The sequence below is a fragment of the Micropterus salmoides genome, unplaced genomic scaffold (genome assembly GCF_014851395.1).
Source record: "Micropterus salmoides isolate LMB-PRFRI ecotype aquatic unplaced genomic scaffold, ASM1485139v1 Ms_hic_scaffold_23, whole genome shotgun sequence".
Classification (NCBI taxonomy): Eukaryota; Metazoa; Chordata; class Actinopteri; order Centrarchiformes; family Centrarchidae; genus Micropterus; species Micropterus salmoides.
This window is the reverse complement of record NW_024041484.1, coordinates 6375628-6396396: the sequence shown is the minus strand read 5'-3', so window position 1 is coordinate 6396396 and position 20769 is coordinate 6375628. Positions and strand designations below refer to the sequence as shown.

Genomic DNA, 20769 nt, shown 5'->3' with positions numbered 1-20769 from the left:
TTCTTTATGTAGCGCTGACATTGGTGCTACATACACAGCTGAAATGGTGTCAGAGATGTATGGAAACAGAGATGAGCTGGACTGAAGAGAACCAAGAGAATCACAAAATAATCACAGTTAGCAAACTAAACAGCACTGGGTGGTGAAATTAATAAAACAACCTTGTGTATAACATTGTAATATGACTGTATTAATACATTATTATAGCAGAATTTGCACCACACTATACAACAATAAGTGATTGTGTGGTGTTTCATCAACTAATATGCTTTAGTTTAGGGAGCGTATCAGCGAGAGTGGAGGAGGCAGACAGAGGAGGGAATGTGATTCAGTGCTGAGAGAGTGATGTGAGCTTTTTGTTGAAGGGGTGAGTGTTCAGCCCACAGTAAGATAGGGAGGAATTGTAATGTTATGACTGTAGATTAGAGCCAGACAAACCTGATGTTGTAGATACACATGTAGGGTAAGCTTGGCTAAAAGCTAGGCCACAAAAGGGAGGAGTTGGAACTAGGTGGCGTGATAATGAGCTCATGTCACACTTCGTAATATTTGTAATAGCCAATTCTAAATTTTACAGATTGTACTTGGTGTCATTTTGAAGCTGTGTGCAGCAGGCAGTGACTTCACTGGGATTCACTGCATACACAGCACATTAGCAGTGAAATTGCTCTTAAGAATGAGTTGAAGGAACAAACAGAAAACGGTACCCACCCTGCCACTTCTGAAAGCTTAAAATGATGCCTTTTATATGTGGAACTTTTAACTCCTAAAATGAAGGACTGCAGATTGATTTTTAAACCTGGTATTTCATTGATAATTTGAGGACCTCACACAGAAAGCCCAGTTCTATGTGTGTTTTCCAATAATCAAGCTAATATGAACCTATCATTAATTTCATCAGTGAGATAATTTGATATTAAATGCTAATGACAGCAGCGTAATGAAGTATGGAAAGGAACTTTAGCACAGGAAGTTAGCAAGAACACAATTAATTCAGATTCATTTCAGTCCAGGCTACCTGGTTTTGACCACTGCAGGTACCTTCCCCCCATAATTCACCATGTCTGGGAAGGCGGAGTGTTATTGCAGGAGATTGCATGGCAATGTTTGTCCAAGTGACGGATGGTGTCAATGTCAAATTTATACCAAAACACTATCTAGGCCAAGCAGAAGTGTCTGGTTGTTCAGCAGTGAAAAGAAAAGGCCAAATGTATATTCTTGCATACTACCACCTGTCAATGTACAAAAACAGAAATGCAATCAGTTGCTCTATATTTTCATGATCCAAAACTTTTGGTTAGTTATAGCTATTTCATTACTCCCACTTAAACTTCAGACACAGCTTTCATTTCCAGTCAACTCCAGTCAACTGAGCAGATGTTGGATAACTAAGATGTCTTGTCCTTGAGCAAGATGCTGAATAGAGTTTGTTTTAAAGTTCTTCTATTTACTTGAGGGACTTATTGAAATTATTGAAAAAAGCTGAAGAAATATTTAAGTTTTGAAGTAATACATTTACATTTACATAACACATTTACTCTTATTATTGTGTATGAGGGCAATTTTTGATACTTTTGTTTGTCTTTTATAAAGGAAAGATTATTCTTTACGTTGTAAGCAGTTTAAGTGTATAAATTCTTTTGACATTGAAAAAACAACTAAACCTGAGTTAAATCTACACATCAATATTTTTACATCAACAATGGGATAAATGGGCATGTTAGCATTTTCCAGCTCAGTGTTTTGGCTTTTCTACCTCACAATTTACTGTTTTGGTTCCCTGTAACTGTAGTTATTAGCATCTTTTTCAGGCTCAGGCACCTGCTTTCAGTGAAAAAGCTTTTATTAACCCGCTGAATGCTACCTGCCCAGCACCAGACAGTAGACAAAGTTAATGACTAGCTGGATAGATAGTGGAGCATTTAGCAGCTATTTCTCTCAGGAGTTGGTAGAGATCAAAACGGAGCTAAGATAATTTTGGACATTCAGCTAGGGACCTCCAACACCACTACAATAGGTCATAGGTCATAGGTCAATTATGCAACAACTTATTTTGTTAGGCAGTGACCTCTAGTGGCTGTCTGAAATTAGCAGACAAGTCTGTTTAAGGAGGTGGTGGGCGTGGATGGGTGTGCCAAGTAAACTTTCAAGTAGGACAAAGTTCCAGTTACAAGTGAAAGAAAGTCAGAGTTGACTTATTTCAATTTAAGTCAGTTAAAAGTAAAGTTTCATGGGTTAAGTCACATGACTTACATTACTTACTTACTAACTTATTTTTACCCAAAACAAGAATTTTTCCAAAACTAACCAAGAAGTTTTGTTGCTTAAACCTAACCAAAAACATGTTAATTCCAAACAGGAAATGTTAAATGCATCACTTCCTATAAAAACATGATTTTATATTGAAGTATTATTGTTATTATTATTATTATTATTATTATTATTATTTCTACAACTTCTACATTGGTGGTCAGTGGTGGTTCCAACCACTCACTTATTTTCATGTAATACGGAATGTAAAAAAGCCACATATAGCAGCCACAGCATCCAACCCCCTCTGTCACTGTGATGGGAGAGTAGAGCCTTAATACCAAAGAGACAAATGGAAGAAATATGCCGGCCACAGATACCGCAGCTGAAGCTGACCCAGATTCCATGGGAAAGAAGGTGAAAGGAGAGTGTTATCTGCAAAGTAATTTCCTCTGTGTCTGAGGCAGGCGATGACAGCTTTGGCCTTAAAATTGTCTGATCAAATATTTCAGTGCGGATGTAGGGTCACAGTCTGGGCAGGATGTGAGCTGCTACCCCTGTCCTCAACATGTTATTGTGCACACACTGGGAATGTGTGTGCACAATAACATGTGTGTGTGTATTACCAAAATTAGGACAGCTTAATGTCCTCACAAATCTAGAGTAAATGAGATAAGGTCTTTTGAAGGACTTTTCCATTGTTTCTATTCAAAGTGAGGAGTTGATTCAGTATTCGGATTAAGCACAGTTTAAAAGGTTAAGACAAAGATTAAAGGTCTAGGTTTCGTGGGAATGTTTAAATGGTTATAATCCATATATTTATTTCCAATGGATGAAATGACATCTAGCAGTGAAGTGTAGTGAAGAACCTACAGATTTGTGTATGAGCGTCTTTTAGCTCATTGTTTTACAGCCTGCAAATGAACTGTTTTGGTTCATAGTAATGTTTTGGCTGCAGCAGGCAGCTGCTTTCAGTGACAAAGCATAAAAACTGACCACAAGCAAAAGACATACAGAATCAGTAGACAAAGTTGGCGACCCCAAGTGGCTGATTTAATTTTTTTTTTTACTTTTTTGAATTGTAATTTTAATTCTCCTCACTCAAATATAAACTAGTGTGTAGCGTCTAAGCTTTAAACATCCAAGTAGGTGTTTCCCATGGATGGCAGTGGCTGAGATTTGAACTTCTGTGGTGCGCTACGGACTGGTACACTAATGTATATCCTAAAATGTTCATACCTCATTTTCAACTATTCCACATTGCATTGATTATATACAGTTTAAGTATCTGTCCGTTTTCATGTTTTTTCAACACCTTCTAAATCATCAGTAGTGCTCACATACTCAGTGTTGTATTCCTCCCGCATTATACAAAGGAAGGGGGTTATCTAGTGCTCAAAGTAACATAGAAATCAAAGAGTGACGTGGGGGCCTTAATGATGGAAAGGACTAAGCAGCAGCTAACAATGTTAGCCAACCAACGGGTTAATGGCCTGTGTGGCTGTTGAAATTGAAGTGACTAATCAGGGCAAGGCAGACAATCAAAATTGGCGGAAAACACACAAACACAGGAAGAGAATTCGACACAGGAGAGGAGACGTGAGAATCACAAAATAAAACACGAAACATTGAATAAAATGAGACTGAGAATAACATGAGCTAGGGGGCAGAGTGGAACGTGAAGCACTACAGGAGCAATTAACGGGTGTGGCTGCCTATCCTCTTAAATCATGAAAGGAAAACATGTGTGCAAGTCTATCAGCTGCATGAAGAAGAATAAAATTGTCCATTCTAGTGGAAGCACAATGCTGATTAAGCCTCTCACACAGAGTCTGGGGATGTGTCACACTGATGAATGAATTAGAAAGTTTTGCTCTAATTTTGGCCTTTGAAGAGAGTATTAAATCTGATCATTCTAAAACAAAGACTGGGGATGCTTCTGTAAGTTGTAAAGGCAACCTACTCAGCCAGGTACATGGGGTCACAAATATGGGAGAAAATGAATGGTTAAAGTAATTTAGACTAACAGCTAACACAGCTGAATGGCACTGGACAGTGGACACTAGAGTGGTATTAATCCCAGCTGATGAAACTAAAGACTTTATTAAACCTGCATTTATTGATTTTTTTGAAACTTCATGGCAGTGCATTTTGTAGATTTTGTAGGTAGATATTGTAACTTTACTCTTATTAGACTATTTTCTCATAATAATACAACTTTTCTTCCTTAAAAATATATTACCCCTTTGTTATTGAAATGTCGGAAACACAGATATTTGGGATCGATTCTAAATGTGCAGAAAGTTTTGAACATGAGCAGTAAACTTTCTGAAAGACTGGAGCTATTAAAGTGCAGGGGTTTCTAAATGAATCAAAATCAGTTCATTTATTGTTGAGGTGAACAAGCACGTTTAAAGACGTTGCTTCAGTCAGTCATGCCTACGTGTGCTGACTCAGCAGGGAGAATATTAAATGAGAAAAGTTGAGAACAGGAGAATCCATCTTTGAAAGCAACACAGGAAAGCCTGAAAGCCTTGGCTAAACCCCCAGTGTTGATGTACAGTGTGAGATGTACATCCTAACAGTCCTGAGGAGAAGGACATAGAATCCCTGGGGGTATGAAACCTCATAGAAACACCTTTCACACTACACAAAGAAATCTGATGCATTGTTTATACAACATTTAGTGCAGCTTTAAATGTAAATTAAATACACAAATGTGATGAAACTAAGTCAAATGTAAATAAAATCATGTGATGGGTCGCTACATGTTTCTCAATTTGCTGCAATATGGCAACCAGATAAAGAGGCCAAAATGGCAACATGAGGTACTTGAATATTTTCAACTTCAGTACACAGAAATCCTATCATAGCGGTGAGAAAAGATATTGAGCTAGGTCTTTCTTATCTTGGTTGCTTCACAATGTTGACGTGTCCCTTCCAGTCACCGCAATTTCCTTTCCTACAAACAATATGGGTGATGAGATCTTCTATGTTGCAGAACATCTTAGTGGTGGATGCTGATAAGATCATTATTACTTTATAATAGCTGAAGAGTTTTAAACACAGGAAACAATAATGAACCTGCTGTGATATTTCTCTTTTTATGAGAGAAACTTCAAATCAAATTAGGTTTTCTGTGGTCGCTTTATCATAAAACACGTTTAGTGCAAGTCAGAGCTATTAAGATTTGTGTTCAGAAAGGCAACAAGGCAGTTCGACTGAAAAATTGTACTTGCCCACTTGTGGAAAACTGCAAAGAAAAAGAAACAAATCAAACAAAGAACAAACCTCGCAATAGCTGATCCTCATCAACATCTACACCAACGTCAAACAGGAAGAAACAGAAATGTAGTTTATTGATGTCATAAAACTAATGTCATGCTTTTTATACAAAATATACAGCAATAAGATGAGCGGTCTGTCCATTCCATGCTCCATACTCACCGTTCTGCCACGCCTCAGTTCAACTACACTGATTTCACAAAGTGCTGAGCTGCCAAAATACGGGATATGAGAAAATGTCAGATATTATCCTCTGACAGCCTTACGTAACTCCTGAGCGTGTGTCAGGGATAATCCTCTTAGAGAGGAGAAGAGTCGCCTTAATAGGAAACAAAACACAGTTTGCCTCCTCTGTCCCCTGCTTTTAATAATCAAAATGGACTTTGTGCGAAGGCCACCTCACCAGAGTAATCCATGCTGGAGGACAAGCCTCTGCTCTCTAATGTATTACTACTTGTAGGTTCAAATGAACAGATAGTGATCGACATTGGATAAACAGATGTGTTTGGGTATTAAAATGCATCTGCAGGGATGTCCAACACAAAGCTAATACCAGTGGCATTGTGTTGTCAAACAAAATGAGGTAAGGTGAGGCAAATTCGTTCACACAATGAAATATTACACAGGCTGATATTTAAAAGCATCTTTGATTTGTCTTGCTTTCCAGTGGATTAGCTCATAAAATTGCATAGTCGTGAAGGCAGTGGTGTGTTTCATCGTAAATTACAGAGTGATAAGGATGATTGTAAAAGCCCACTTATCTGCACTGAGAGGGATAACAAGCTGGTTAGCCACGAGGCCAGCTGCACAGGGTGCAATCTTTGTTTTATTCAGACAAACATGTGTGAAGGTTTAACACAGTCAACACAACACATTACTAAAAGAAAGTGATGTAAATTTGGAAATAGTTTAGTTTAATTCAACAATATACAGTGTGTTCAGAATAGATATACTGTATGTTGCTCAATTACTGAATTCACTCAAACATTAAAAAAAAACACTGCAGTTTGTATTATTCTATAATTATAAAATGATTTTAAGTGATATTTAAAGTGATATTATTATTAATATTATTATCATTAATAATACGATAATGAGAAGTATGTCAATAAATCTATGTTAAATTCACCTACTGCTGAAGTGTAACTAAGCACTCTGTCCCCCTCTGGCGGTGTGAAAGAGAATTACTGGTTTGGGTCATCAACCTTCATCTTTTACCCAGGGCCGAAACTACTGCTGATGACACTGAGGTCATGTCCCTAGTATAAATAAATAAAAAATATGAAACATGTCTCGTCAAACTTACATTAGGGGCGAATAATGACCACAGAATCTCGATAACCTGTTTTTATCTAGACTTTAAATATTGTGAATTTAAATAAAAAGAAATCTGCCATCTATCAGTGCAACATTACTCTCAGGAAAAGAAGACAAAACATATTATTGTTTCGAAATTATCATGATATGGAAAACACACTCACACCTATCTGAGGAATATTTAAAGGTACAATGTGTAATTGTTGAGACCACTCTCCAGCTGTTTAATTCATACTCCAAAAACATCACATATTAGGTCATATATAACAACAATAATATAAGCTTTAGTTTATAAATATATAAAATACATGAAAAAACTAAAACATAGTTAATATGATTTCTTTTGTATTTAATATTTATCCTAACCAGAAAACCGTACAGATATTAAGGTTTCCTAGATTAGTTTTCCATTGTAATTTCCAAGAAGTATCCTGATCTGCTGTGTGCTAAAATATTCTCTATGTTACACAAGCAATTAGTTGGAATTCATTAATTGGAAGTGTGCCAATTGAACACTTTGTCTATTTCCCTGTAATGACAACAAAATTATGTAATTTTTCTGAAGGAAACATACTGGAAAAAGACAAACCCATAAAATAAAAAGTTACCATTTCAGTTACTGTATATTTTCCTCATTCCTTCCTTCTTTGGGCTGTGTGTTTTTTTTATCTGACAGAAATGCCCAAAATGACCAGACTCCTGTTTGTCTGTAAGAAGGTTGGCAGGGTTGTTCCTAAATACCACCTCCACTTGACTCCATAAACTTGTTGACGATGCTAAAAAAAGACACACAAAGTCAAGTCAAATGTATTTACAATAATTAATGTTTATTACTGCATTTCCAATTTAAGCCTAGAGTGTACCAGATCTATAATTAACTTTAATAGGTGGGATTACTGAGCAAGCAAGCCCACCTATGTTCTTCTCTGTTTCTCTTTATTGGTGGGATTGCTGGGCAACAGCTGCAATCCCGTCTATAGTCTCCTTGGTTTGTCTTTATTATCCTTATTCTTCCTTGTTCAGACTGTTCAACTTGAATATATTCAGCTCATTGAGGATCACAATCACTTTTGGTGTTTGTATCATTCATGCTTTTCTCCAATTCAAATGATTCGGCAGAATGTTCAGGATCAGAGTGGATGATTTGACGCAGAGGGCTGTTACTCTCTTCTTAAAAATTTCTCTTCAAATTATTCCCACAGTTTTCACTCTTCATGAATTATTCTTTCATCAAAACATTGAGAAATTCTTTCAAACAATGTAACTACACTGAACTCTCTATGTACTTCTCTATGTACACAAAAGACCTATTTCTCTCAAATATTGTTCACAAATCTGTCAAAATCTGTGTTAGTGAGCACTTCTCCTTTGCCGAGATAATCCATCCACCTCACAGGTGTGGCATATCAAGATGCTGATCAGACAGCATGGGTATTGTGCAGATGTGCCTTAGGCTGGCCACAATAAAATGTGCAGTTCCATCACACAGCACAATGTCACAGATGTCGCAAGTTTTGAGGGAGCGTGCAGTTGGCATGCTGACTGCAGGAATGTCCACCAGAGCTGTTGCCCGTGAACTGAATGTTCCTTTCTCTACCATAAGCGGTCTCCAAAGGCGGTTCAGAGAATTTGGCAGAACATCCAACCAGCTTCACAACCGCAGACCACGTGTAACCTCACCAGCCCAGGACCTCCACATCCAGCATCTTCACCTCCAAGATCGTCTGAGACCAGCCACCCAGACAGGTGCTGCAACAATCGGTTTGCATAACCAAAGAAGTTCTGCACAAACTGTCGGGAACCGTCTCAGGGAAGCTTATCTGCATGCTCGTCGTCCTCATTGGGGTTTCGACCTGACTGCAACTTCGAACAGCCATTGAAGAGGAGTGGACCAACATTCCACAGGCCACAATCAACAACCTGATCAACTCTATGCAAAGGAGATGTGTTGCACTGCGTGAGGCAAATAGTGGTCACACCAGGTACTGACTGTTTTCTGCCCCCCCGGATCCCCCCAATACAGTGGAACTTCACATTCCACACACCTGTGCAATACCCACGCTGTCTGATCAGCATCTTGATATGCCTCACCTGTGAGGTGGATGGATTATCTCGGCAAAGGAGAAGTGCTCACTAACACAGATTTTGACAGATTTGTGAACAATATTTGAGAGAAATAGGCCTTTTGTGTACATAGAGAAAGTCTTAGATCTTTGAGTTCAGCTCATGATGAATGGGGGCAAAAAGAAAAGCGTTCAGTTTTTTGTTAAGTGTATCTGGGCAAACAGACTTTTACATTTTGATGAGCAATGAACCTCAAAGTGAGTGCCACCGGACTGCCCCATTGACTCCAATGTTAACTCAGATAAAAAATGTCAGGAGCAAAACAGAAACAGGGACTTTTTTTTAAATTTGCTGTATTTCCCACTTTTCTGACACCATGACAACATATTTTACAGAAAACCAGTCAGCAGAGTCCACTCTCTCTCTCATGATGTAAAAATCATGAATACCACTTTGTGCCTGTCAGCTTAATCTCTACGACCCAGTAAGACCAAAACAGGTCTTACATACAAACATTTGAAACTTTTCAACTGCTATTTTTACTACTTCCATTACTTCCTCTCATGTGACTCTAGTAAGTGACCAATATGACCTAGGAGTGCCTCAGCCGTTAACAGCAGTTGGTGGATTCTTAAGTGACGTGAAACACACACACACACACAAGCCAGTCGTGTCCTTTCAAACAAGGAACTCATTTTACAAACTCACACATATATGTCCAGATATACAGGAGACTGTAGACATGCATGCATACATGTTTAAATGTATAAAAAACAATTGACTTGACATTTGTGTGAAACTGCTGCTACATACTGTATCTCACAGAAGGCTTTAAGGCAGCAACAAACAGAAAAACACACACACACACACACACACACACACACAAACAAGCAACTGAACTTCTAATACACGGCAGCTCATTTCAGTGCTTGTAGGGCTCAGACCTCAGCTGGTAGTTCACCCTTATTCCGACTGAGACACTTGAATGACACCTCAGCTCCTTCTCTGTACACTTAAGCTCATTTAAGTCCTTATACTAGCTGTGCATAAAGCGATGCAGTCCAGCTTCCAGCTTTTCAAGCAATGCAGTTTAGCCCCCAGCTACACATGGAGCAATACAGCTCAGCCTCAGCTTTTCAGCAGCCAGCAATCCCACCACAATATCTACAGAAATTGCATTCTCTAGTTTTTATTGCACTACAGTTTAGCAGAGCAGATGGCCTGACATTCATTTAAATATGCTTATTTACAACAAAGAAAATGTGAACTCCTCAAACAAGAAGAAATGTAAACAGGGTTTGTCATTCAGTAAGTTTGGGAGAGTAATCTCTCTCAACTAAGACAAGAAATCTGTAAAAGTTTAGTCTTGCTTGAAATCTACATTCAGGATCTGAAGACATACGCTGCTGTGAGTCCAACGTGGTAGAAACTATCTGCAGAAGAAAAAGGTAGCAAAATCCTCTAGCAAATACTCAAGAGGACATATCCGTTATGTCTGTCGACACATGGGCTCTGTGGTCACTGCGGCTCTGCTGGGTGCAGTTCATCAATTGTCCACCATGAGGCGCTGGTCTGACATGGCAAGAGGAAGGTATGAGAGTCCAGTATCATGCAGGAAACCCAGCACTCCTTTCCTTCCTCCACTGTGCAGTGAAAACCAAACACCAGCTCATAACCTGGGAATAAGAGAATCTATATGGTAAAGCCTGTTAACAGTGGGAAACATACAGTGTTATGCTGAAAATAGTTTCTCTTTCTACACAGCTAAGATCTGGGATGCAGCAACCCTGATATGCACAACTCTGTAACCTCATCTGCTTTAAATCGTTGTTAACAATTATAGCATAGCTGTGCTTTGTTATACAATTTAAAATTCCTTTATTTAACACATTTCAACTATCTCAGTTAAAATAGTTAAAACAGAATGCAGAACTACTATTTAATTGATTCCAAATAACCTGGTCCAGATCTATACACTTATACAGTCTTAATTGACCATTAGCTTAGTTACTAGCTGCTACATCTGTTTACAATGAGAACCCTGACAGATTTAACACAGATTTTACACAAATTTGTGGTAATATTTTGAAAGTACTGTTCATTGATTTCAGGCAGAGGTTAACAAAAGCAGATTTTGTTGGCTGGACTGTGATGAGTGGAGTATAGCGAATTAAGCTAATGTTATCACCATGAATTGGTTGAAAACGCTGTCTCCGACTGACTATTTGATGTTCCCAGCTAGAATCTTAAATTTGCACTTGATAGCTACATAGATAGCGACATTCATGATACTGAGCATGTCCCAAGAAAAGAAATCAGTGAGTCATGTAGATGGATTCAGCACCAAATAAACTGCATTGTTCTTGTATTACTGTAAAAATAGTCAGCCCTAATAAGACTTAAAACAAATGAGAACAGTCCTTTATTTCAATCTAAAATAACCTGTTTAGTTTCATAGTTTGCTCATTCATATTTTAAAACAGTACTTTTTCATTTTTAATGTTACAAGAGAAAGGGCTTTGAGTGAGGATTAATTGAGGTGTTTGGCAAATATAACAAGCCTACCTTTGGTAAGAGTGGCTGGGGTTTCTGGAGTGTAACTACCCCAAATACAATAAAGAGGAGGACAGAAATGCTAACGTTAGCCTAAACTCTGATAGCATCCAGGACTGGTTTTCACACAGTGGGGAAATACTACAAAGTAGATGTACTAGTCGTGAACTGGGCTATGACCCCTATAACCCCCAACCCGTACTAATGTAGTTAGATAATGGTGTTCAACTAGTTAGCTAGACATGCTAATGACTGCAGCTTACATTAGAGCAGATAAACACACAGTTGAATCGATTCCTCACACTTTTGATTTAATTTTTTGGCCAGAAAGAAGTGCATCATCGTCCAAACTCTTTAAATGGCTCCCACTGCTCTCACTGCAGCTTAATGTACACCACTTCAACATTACTAATCGAAAAGGTTGACGTGCCTGCCATGCCTAGTTATAGTTGCGAGCTATGTTTGGGCAGTCCTCGTTCATTCCAAAAAACAAAACCCCGACACAAGATATAAACAGAGCTGAATAAACAAGTACAAGCTGTTTCTGAATCTCTTGCTGTACCAATTGGTGCATTCAGGGCCATTCCTTGTGATGGGCCCTGTCTTTCTTGTTCTTCTCGTTTTTCTCCTTTTGCAGTCTCTCCAACTCTGCCTCATACATCATCTCCTGGATCAGGTATTTCTCCCTGCGCATTCTGTCCCGCAGGTCTTTGGGAAGGTCGGGGATCAAGTATGCGATCAGGGTCTTGATGGCAAAGACCATATGCTGCAAAAACAGGGTAAGTCATCAATGCCAGAACTATGCCTTTACAATAAAACCAAACCTTGAGATTCATAGAAACTTCGTTTGTCAACTAGCTTTAAAAGGAAGTTTGATTTGTTTAAACATAGTTTGACATCTATTGTGCAATTAAATCTTTTGAAATGATCGATGAAAGGGGAAATGCCTTTTTGTTGTTACACTGTGTCCCTAATTGTACTGTGTCCCTAACTGTAATGTCACATTAAAAATAAAAATACACACACAAAATATCACAATTTGTATTGAGTGTCAGAATATGAAAATGTGTTTTTTTTGTAGTCAACTGGCCCGTTTGAACAGTCTAGGACAGCTGCAGCAAGGTGTTAGTAGCTTTATAATGGAGCAAATTATTTGTCAGAATATTACAGAAATAATAATAAAATAATGTTAGGCTTTAAAATACCATAACAGCAGCACATAATCATGTTGGTAAGGGAGAAGTACAGGATGACACTGGTTATATAATTAAAGTACAATGCAGGACAGTGATGACACTGGGTCTGTTATCCTGGGAGGTCATAAATAAAGCCTGGTGTAGGCCTCAGTCCAGTTACGAGGTACAATATACAAGGTTAATAATACCTTAACCTGCAATTATTGATGAAATGATTTTATAAAGCTGATATGACCAAGATGTTAGCAAACAGTTGCTTAATTATACATCTACTGTAGCAGACCTGGAGCAACTTTGTCATTCATTCAGAGTCGTGTTTCAGCCCAAGTTCACACTCCTTTCAGCTATGTTTTCCACCGACTCCTGAGGGAAATATCTGGCTTTTAGCTGCTAAATGCTCCATTAGCTAGTCGCTAACATTGTCTGTCCCTTGTTTAATGCTTGTAGGCAGGTAGTGCACAGGTAGTGGGTTTAGCAGAGCTTTTTCACTGACACAGCAGCTGGAGACAAAGTGGACGAGAGCGGTGACAGTGAACCAAAATGGTGAACTTGCAGGCTGGACAACCATGAAACAATGAACTGAAAGATACTAAAACACTGTGTAGAGATCAAGGGAACTGCAGAGAGTAGTGCTTTTCTGTGGGTTTAACATTACACATAGCCATTTAATTCATTGTTTTACTGCATGGTGATGGCGCAGTGGATACGAGGCATGCCTTTGATGTGAGAGACCCGGGTTCAACTCCCTACTGCAATACATCCACCAACGTATCCCTGGGCAAGACACAAAACCGCTAGGCTTTAATTGTTTTAAGGTGTAGACGAAGCTAAACAAGATTAGTTTGAACCACCTTAAGTGGTGGTGTAAGTCCTTGTTAGTGGCAGTGTATGTACACAGCACTAGACTGAGGCTGCTTATGAAAGATGGAACAAGTACAGAAATCATGTAGTTGCAATCAGAGGAGTAAAAACAGACAAGACATGTGAAACTCATTAGTCTCACAAACTGATTACATCAAAATGGTTAATTGTGATGGAATTTTGTTGAGCTGCTCCTACCTATGTATTTGTCTTGCGGTGGCTATCAGCTGCTATTCACTGAAATATCTAACAACATGAATTTAAAGTTAAACCTGTCAACACAGGAAAAAAAAGTTTAGTCATGCTTGAAATCAGGAAGTCAGTCCAGGTAATTCAAGACTAAGATGAATCTAAAGCATTTCTAAACAATTTTCTAAGAGATCCAAATGAGTTCATTTTAAATGACTAGTTTTCTTTATTTTCTCTGAACATATTAGAGAAAAATGTTAAAGAAGATGTAGAGGAGCACTCATGGGTGGAGACAGAAAAGTAAAAAGCATCGACAAAACAAATTGAAGGAATCCATTCCAAACCCAGCTTCCTGCCTGGTGTCATTTGTCAACAATAAAAAACACTGACCTCAAATACAATGATGAATGCCAGCCGGGCTGCCAGGACGTGCCAGAACTGCAGAGTGTATGAGTAGGGCTCAGCAGAGTCTGGAGGCTCCCTGTAGTCACGATACCTGGTGGGTCCCACAGAGGCGTTCAAAGGTCATCACAAAGTGGCACAAATGACAGCCAATGACATGTCAGTGATTCAACAACTAACAGAAATCTTTTGGAGTTGTTAAATGTTATATTAAGATTCAAGATAACTTGTGTGCAAAATATGTATTTGGCTTTAGGTTGTCTTACTGTGTAAAATACAGTTTTTTTTTAAATTGAGAACACTTATGCTTTAAATGACCTTTATGTGTTTATTTATTCCTGTTGAAGCTGCCTTCTGGGTTATATCTACACTCCTGTTTGAATTATTTATTTTGTGATTTATATTTTATGTGGAGCTCAGTTAGATCCTGTGTGTTGGCTAATAGGCCTCATTAATAAAGTGATGAATGAACACACACAAAATAGGTTATGCAATCCATCCTGGGGTTGCACAAATGCTTGCAGCCAAATCCTGTTAAAAATGAATAAGCTTCTGACAGGTGTTTCTTTTTTAGTGCAATGGATACCTAACCTAAATCTTTTTTTGGTCACAGAAAAACCATCTCATACAATAATGTGGGTGCAGACACGCAGGCACACCTGCAATACTTCACAGATTCTCCAAACAGCTCGGTGCCAGATGTTTTGGGCTGTGATCTCTTCTCAAAGTCAGACACTCGGAATACTGAAAGACTGGCGTTGACATAACCCATCATACACCTGAGGAACAAATGAGAAATCACTACTACACAAAGTTATTCAAGTCCAAGAAACAAAGGAACTTGCAAGATCAAGTGTCCAGCTTATTACTAACTAATATTATTTTAACTGAAACAATTTAACTGTTCAGTCAGCACTTACCCCTCCCCTGCTCGTCCCTGACCAGCACAAGGGCCATATTTGTAGGCATAAACAAGGCGAGGGATGAAATCTGAGGTAACAGCGATGACAAAGGCGTTGGTGATGACAGACAAGATGCCGATGCCCTCCAGAATGCCATACCAGATCCCTGCCACAAACTCACACAATTAGACATGAAATTTCACCTAAAGGGAAACAAGTCCTGTGCCTGTATATGTAACATATTTAATTTACCTATGTCTTTGGCTTGTGAGGGCAGAGGTCGCCGCCACTGTGTGACAAACTTGTAGGCGTCTAAGCGAATCTCAATGACGTTGTTGAGCAGCGCTAACAGAGGGGCCAGGGGGAAAGCTGCCACAAAAATGGTGGTGAAGCCAAACTGCAAAACTGAAACAAACACAAAAGCCACAAGCCGTCAGGTCCCATAGTACCTGCAGATGTTGATTTTGGCTAACATTTTAGCTAACAGCTACATATTTATACATCCAGCAAATATGGAGCAACATTTAGTCATGTTTCTGTCCACCAATATTCACTCCCTTTTCAGCTCTGTTTTGGTCTCCAATTCCTGCAGGATATATTTAGCTTTTTTAGCTGCTAAATGCTCCACTATCCCAACAAGCTAGTTGCTTTGTCTATTAACCTTTTGGTGCTGGGTCGGTAGTGAACAGTGGATTTGGCAAAGGCTTTTTGCTGAAAATAGCTGCCTGCTGCATATGAAAACAACTCTGATGACAGCATTGAGAATGAACAAAAACAATAAAGCTGTCAGCTGGAAAACCAAAACAAGTAGTTGAGATATAATTCTCTACAAGTGACCCCTTTCACATTTTCCATTGTTAAAAACAATATTAATTAGTGCAGCTTTAGGTTTGTTTTTATCCACTCAGTCACAAATGTGAATGAACAACTATTGTTACATTTGTTGTACTGCACGTCCTTTTCGCATTTAAATATCTGATATATTAGATATGACAGTGGAGGGCAACAATAAAGATGTGAACATTTGGAAAAGCTCCCAGCCCAAATTCAATCCACAGCAAATCAGTGTCACTGTTACATAACATGCACTGCAGCTGCTGAGGTCATCAAATGAAAAAGGTTTAAGGTTTTTACTATTACTGGAGCTATCTGTGCTCAACATATAAGAAAACCTATGCGTGGCACTTGCAGTTGTAACATACTCATTTCTAAGTATTCATCAAAAAGTCCATAGGCATTCATTGGCTGTAGGTTGTAATCTCTCTCCCACTGTGGGAAGCTGGCCTTGGCTTTCTGTCCGTGCTCTCTCCTCAGCCTCCGCCGTGTCCACCAGTTTTGGACCAACCTAGCACAACAACAACAGATTATAGGAGAAACAATTGCTTTAGTATAGAAACAAGTGGATCTAATTTCATCTGTGAGTAACTCTGCAGTCAGGGATCCAGTCTACTGTTATTATACGCAGAAGAAATGCAATAGTTGACGTAATCTATACTCTGCGTTGGCGTCTGTAGCTACCTGTCGGAATTGTTTTTCTTATTTTACCAATAAGGTGGTGTCAATCAGAGCCTCTATTACCCCCACGGCCTCTTACTCAGAGGTCCCTCACCAGCAGCAAGAGAGTTTTATCCAGTTTTATCCCATCGATTTGTCTGAGCTTTTAAAAACAGTATCGCAAATGAGAGTGTCCTCCAGCCCACTTGATGTAATACCTACAAGGTTTTACTGAAAGTAATGGATTCTGTTGGGCCCCATTTGATCTCTATTTTTAACAGCTCCCTGTCTACTGGTTGTGTCCCTGATTATTTTAAAACTGCTTGTGTGAACCCACTTTTAAAGAAACCTGGTTTAGATCCCTCCCAATTTCAAAACTGCCTTTTATTGCAAAGATTCTAGAAAGAATTGTGTCCAAACAGCTGCTCACTGTACTGGAAAATAACAAATTATTTGAAAAGTTCCAGTCCGTTTTCAGGAAGTACCACAGCACTGAGACTGCCCTGCTTAAAGTCACCAATGACCTTTTAATGTCTGCTGATGAAGGTATGTGCTCAGTCCTTGTACTCCTGGACCTTAGCGCTGCTTTTGACACCATTGATCACAACATCATGTTAGACAGACTGAGGCACTGGGTGGGGATCTCTGGTACTGCCTTAGAATGGTTTTCATCCTACCTGTCAAATAGGAAGTTTTGCTTGTTTGTAAACAACTATGTCTCTTCGTTCTGTCCAGTTAAATATGGTGTGCCTCAGGGGTCGGTCTTGGGACCCATTTTGTTTTCCTTGTATCTGCTTCCCCTTGGACATATTATCCATAAACATGGTATTTCTTTTCATATTTACGCTGATGACACACAAATATACTTGCCCGTCAGATCCACAGACCCTGGAATGCTGAGTTCACTTAACAACTGCCTTTGTGAAGTTAAAAAATGGATGTCAAATAATTTCCTCCAGCTGAACTCAGACAAAACAGAAATCCTAGTCATCGGGTCCCAGCAGATGGCAAAACAAATACTGCCATCTGCTGGTTCCCTAGTAAATCACATTAAGCCTGTTGCAAAGAACCTTGGTGTCTGGTTTGATAGTAATTTAAATTTTGAGCAGCACACCACAAAGCTTGTTCAATCATGTTTTTATCAACTTAGAAATATAGCAAAAATTCGATCTATGTTAACTTTTAAGGACACCGAGACGATTTTACACGCCTTCATCTTATCACGCCTGGATTATTGCAACAGCCTTTTCACCTGTTTAACCCAAAAATCTACTGATCGACTCCAGACTGTCCAGAACTCAGCTGCCAGGCTTTTAACCAGAACAAAGAAATATGACCACATCACCCCTATTTTAGCTTCATTACACTAGCTCCCAGTATGTTTTAGAATTGACTTTAAAATTCTATTGATCACTTTTAAAGCTCTTCATGGCCTCTCGCCTTGTTATATTTCTGACCTTTTAGTCCCATAACACCAGCACGTACCTTGAGATCCTCGGACAGAGGTCTGTTCTCTGTTCCAGTGTCTCGACTGAAAACTAAAGCAGAGAGAGCGTTTGCTGTCAGGGCCCCGAGGCTCTGGAACAGCCTGCCCGAGGAAATCAGGTCGGCTCAGTCAGTGAACTCTTTTAAGTCCCTTCTTTAAACATACTTTTATAGGAGAGCCTTTCCCAACCTTATCTGACTTTATTTTATCCCTTTTATTTTATTCTATTTTACTTATTTTATATTTATCTTAAACGTGTATTTTAGTCTTTTCAATGTTTTCTTGCTTTTATCTTGTATTGTTTTTGTATTATTGTCTTTTGGGTATTATTGTATTTATACTTGTTAAAGCACTTTGTTACTTGTTTTTGAGAAGTGCTCCACAAATAAAGATGATTATTATTATTATTATATTTGACTGAGCATATTTACTGGAACACCTAATAAGCTAATTGCTGATCATTTAAAGAGAATTATTTGGTTCAGAAATATGCTGGTATGGCTGACATTTGAAGGCTATGAAAGAAACCATTGGACCCACGGGTAGCCGAGCTCCATGAAATTGTTCCAGGTCTGTTTTAGCACCATGATGATCCCCATCTGCATACAGAGGTCAATGAGACATCCACTGGGGTGACACTGCAGCAACAGAGAGAGTGAGAGAGAGAGTCAAATCACACCTACAATGGCCCTTTTCAAATGTGAGCAAAATTGGGGCACTCTGCATTGCTGTAGAAAGTCTCATCAGTCCTGTAAGAATCACTCACTGGAAAACAACAAATGTTTCAGTCTACTCAGTCTAGTGGAATGTCACACAGACCAAAGTTATTTTAGCAATGAACACGTAATGTATTGACTAAAGCTACAGCAGCACTGGGCCACATTAGAAGACAGGGATGAGTTCTATGTAAACACCATAAACACAACAGAGGACAGACACTAAACATGATTACTACGCATTCAGGAATTATACTGCACTTATGTCATTTATAAAATTAATTTTAAAAAAATTGACATGCACATAAACATTTCAAAGTATGAGAGTCCCTACAGTTTATTTTACTGTGGTTACCTCTAATCTCGTCGAAGCTGGGTTGAGCTATGATGTCACACGACCCCATGTACCAGTGGGAACGATAACAGGGTAAGTGAGGGAGCTGTCAATCAAGCTCAGTCTTTACACAACTAGTGGGCTTGACCTATTGGTGTTTATAAAGTATAAAACAGTCTTCAGAGAAGTGGATCACTAAGATTCAGTATTTTGGGCAAATGACCACATTTCACATTCTCTAGCTGAGTCCCAAACCCATAACACATTATATTCAGTATGTTCACTGTTAATATAAAGTATGACATTGTGTGGGGCATGTATAGTATGTTTTGCAGATGTGAGCAGCATTTCCTTTGTGCATTGCATTGCGGGACAATACTGTGCATCAACAAAACCTGGTGTGAACACACTACATACTCAAAACCTGCACTACACATTACAGAGATTTTTCCATTTCAATTTCAGCAGCCGTGGAAACAATGGGAGCAGCTCAGCACCTAAAAGCGCCAGCTCAGGCCTTTTGTCCCCTTGGACCGTTTCACTGTGTCTTATTTCCCCGCATGTTCCCATAAGTACTGCTGGCACCAACACTTGCTGCTGGTTAAATGCCTGGTGGTTGGGCATACAGTAATAGCTTGATGTCTAATTAAGAAATACTGAGATCCATAATGCTTTGCTGGTATCCTCCCATGGGAAAGCAAAGTAATGACTCACTTCTTCCAGTTTCCAGCGATTGATGAGGCGTAGATATGCACCAGGCCGGCCTGTAAATCTGTCAACCAAGAGAAAACAATAATTTTTAAAATAAAGCTCTACTATTATATGTGTTTAATATGTTTTACTCATATTATACTGACAAACCAAACCTGTTGATAAATGGAGATACAGCGCCAAACTCATTTAAAGAGTAGAAAAACTTGCCACACATCTGGCTTCCATGCCAAACATAGCCCAGATCAGTTCTGCTCGAAGTTGTAAATGTATTAGGATTACTGTTGTTAACCATCCATAATTGACCTACTATAGGCATAACTGATAGAGATCTATATCTGTGTGCTATTTATACCCCCCATAGATTTTCCTTATTTTGTAGAAGACATTTTTGACACTCTCCACCCAGAAATCACCTATTTCCAGGCCCAGGGAAACGTGTTTCTAACTGGAGATCTGAATGGATGAACAGGAAGTGAACCTGAAGTCACTGACCCACAGGGCAACAGCCATGTGTTTGGTCAGTCTCCCTGGTTTACCACACCACCCATCTCCCATTGGAGCAACCTTGAGGTTGGCTGGGAGGTAGTGCATCTCTGTCAGACCTTAGGCCTGTACATAGTAGGTTCAAAAGGGACTATACTCCTCAGCTCTTGGGTTTAGTGTAGAAGACTATGCAATCACTGACATGGAACCCTCCACTATCAGTGCCTTCATTGTCAGACAGTAATCCCCTCTTTCAGCCCACAACCAAATAAATGTGTATTTTAAACTCTCAGGTCAAATGAGTGACACAAAAAAGGAATTCAGTAAGCTATATAAATGAAATCCTACTTACAGAGGGGCCCCAGACAGTGGAGACAAATTCATCATGGCCTTGAACTCACCTGTTCTAACGAATGACAGATCCGAATATGACCAAAATCAAAATGTCCCTGCCAGAGATGGTGTAAAAAAAGGCCAGTGATAATCTCAATTTAATATTTCATAAGGAAGCTAATAAAGCCGA

At 39.0% G+C, this 20769-nt stretch overlaps 1 protein-coding gene across 1 annotated transcript in view; it reads right to left on the bottom strand.

Annotated features, from left to right (window-relative positions):
- Positions 1-10089: 10089 nt before the first annotated feature.
- Positions 10090-20769, bottom strand: part of LOC119918291 (anoctamin-4-like) — a 68817-nt gene continuing 58137 nt past the window's right edge. The window contains exons 22-30 of the mRNA XM_038738937.1: positions 19764-19821; positions 18540-18637; positions 16222-16364; positions 15272-15424; positions 15038-15185; positions 14777-14896; positions 14106-14211; positions 12032-12235; positions 10090-10592 (exon numbers count right to left, since the gene is read on the bottom strand). Of these exons, the coding sequence (XP_038594865.1) occupies positions 12044-12235; positions 14106-14211; positions 14777-14896; positions 15038-15185; positions 15272-15424; positions 16222-16364; positions 18540-18637; positions 19764-19821 (1018 nt within the window). The 3' untranslated portion in view covers positions 10090-10592; positions 12032-12043. The remainder of the gene's footprint in view (positions 10593-12031; positions 12236-14105; positions 14212-14776; positions 14897-15037; positions 15186-15271; positions 15425-16221; positions 16365-18539; positions 18638-19763; positions 19822-20769) is intronic.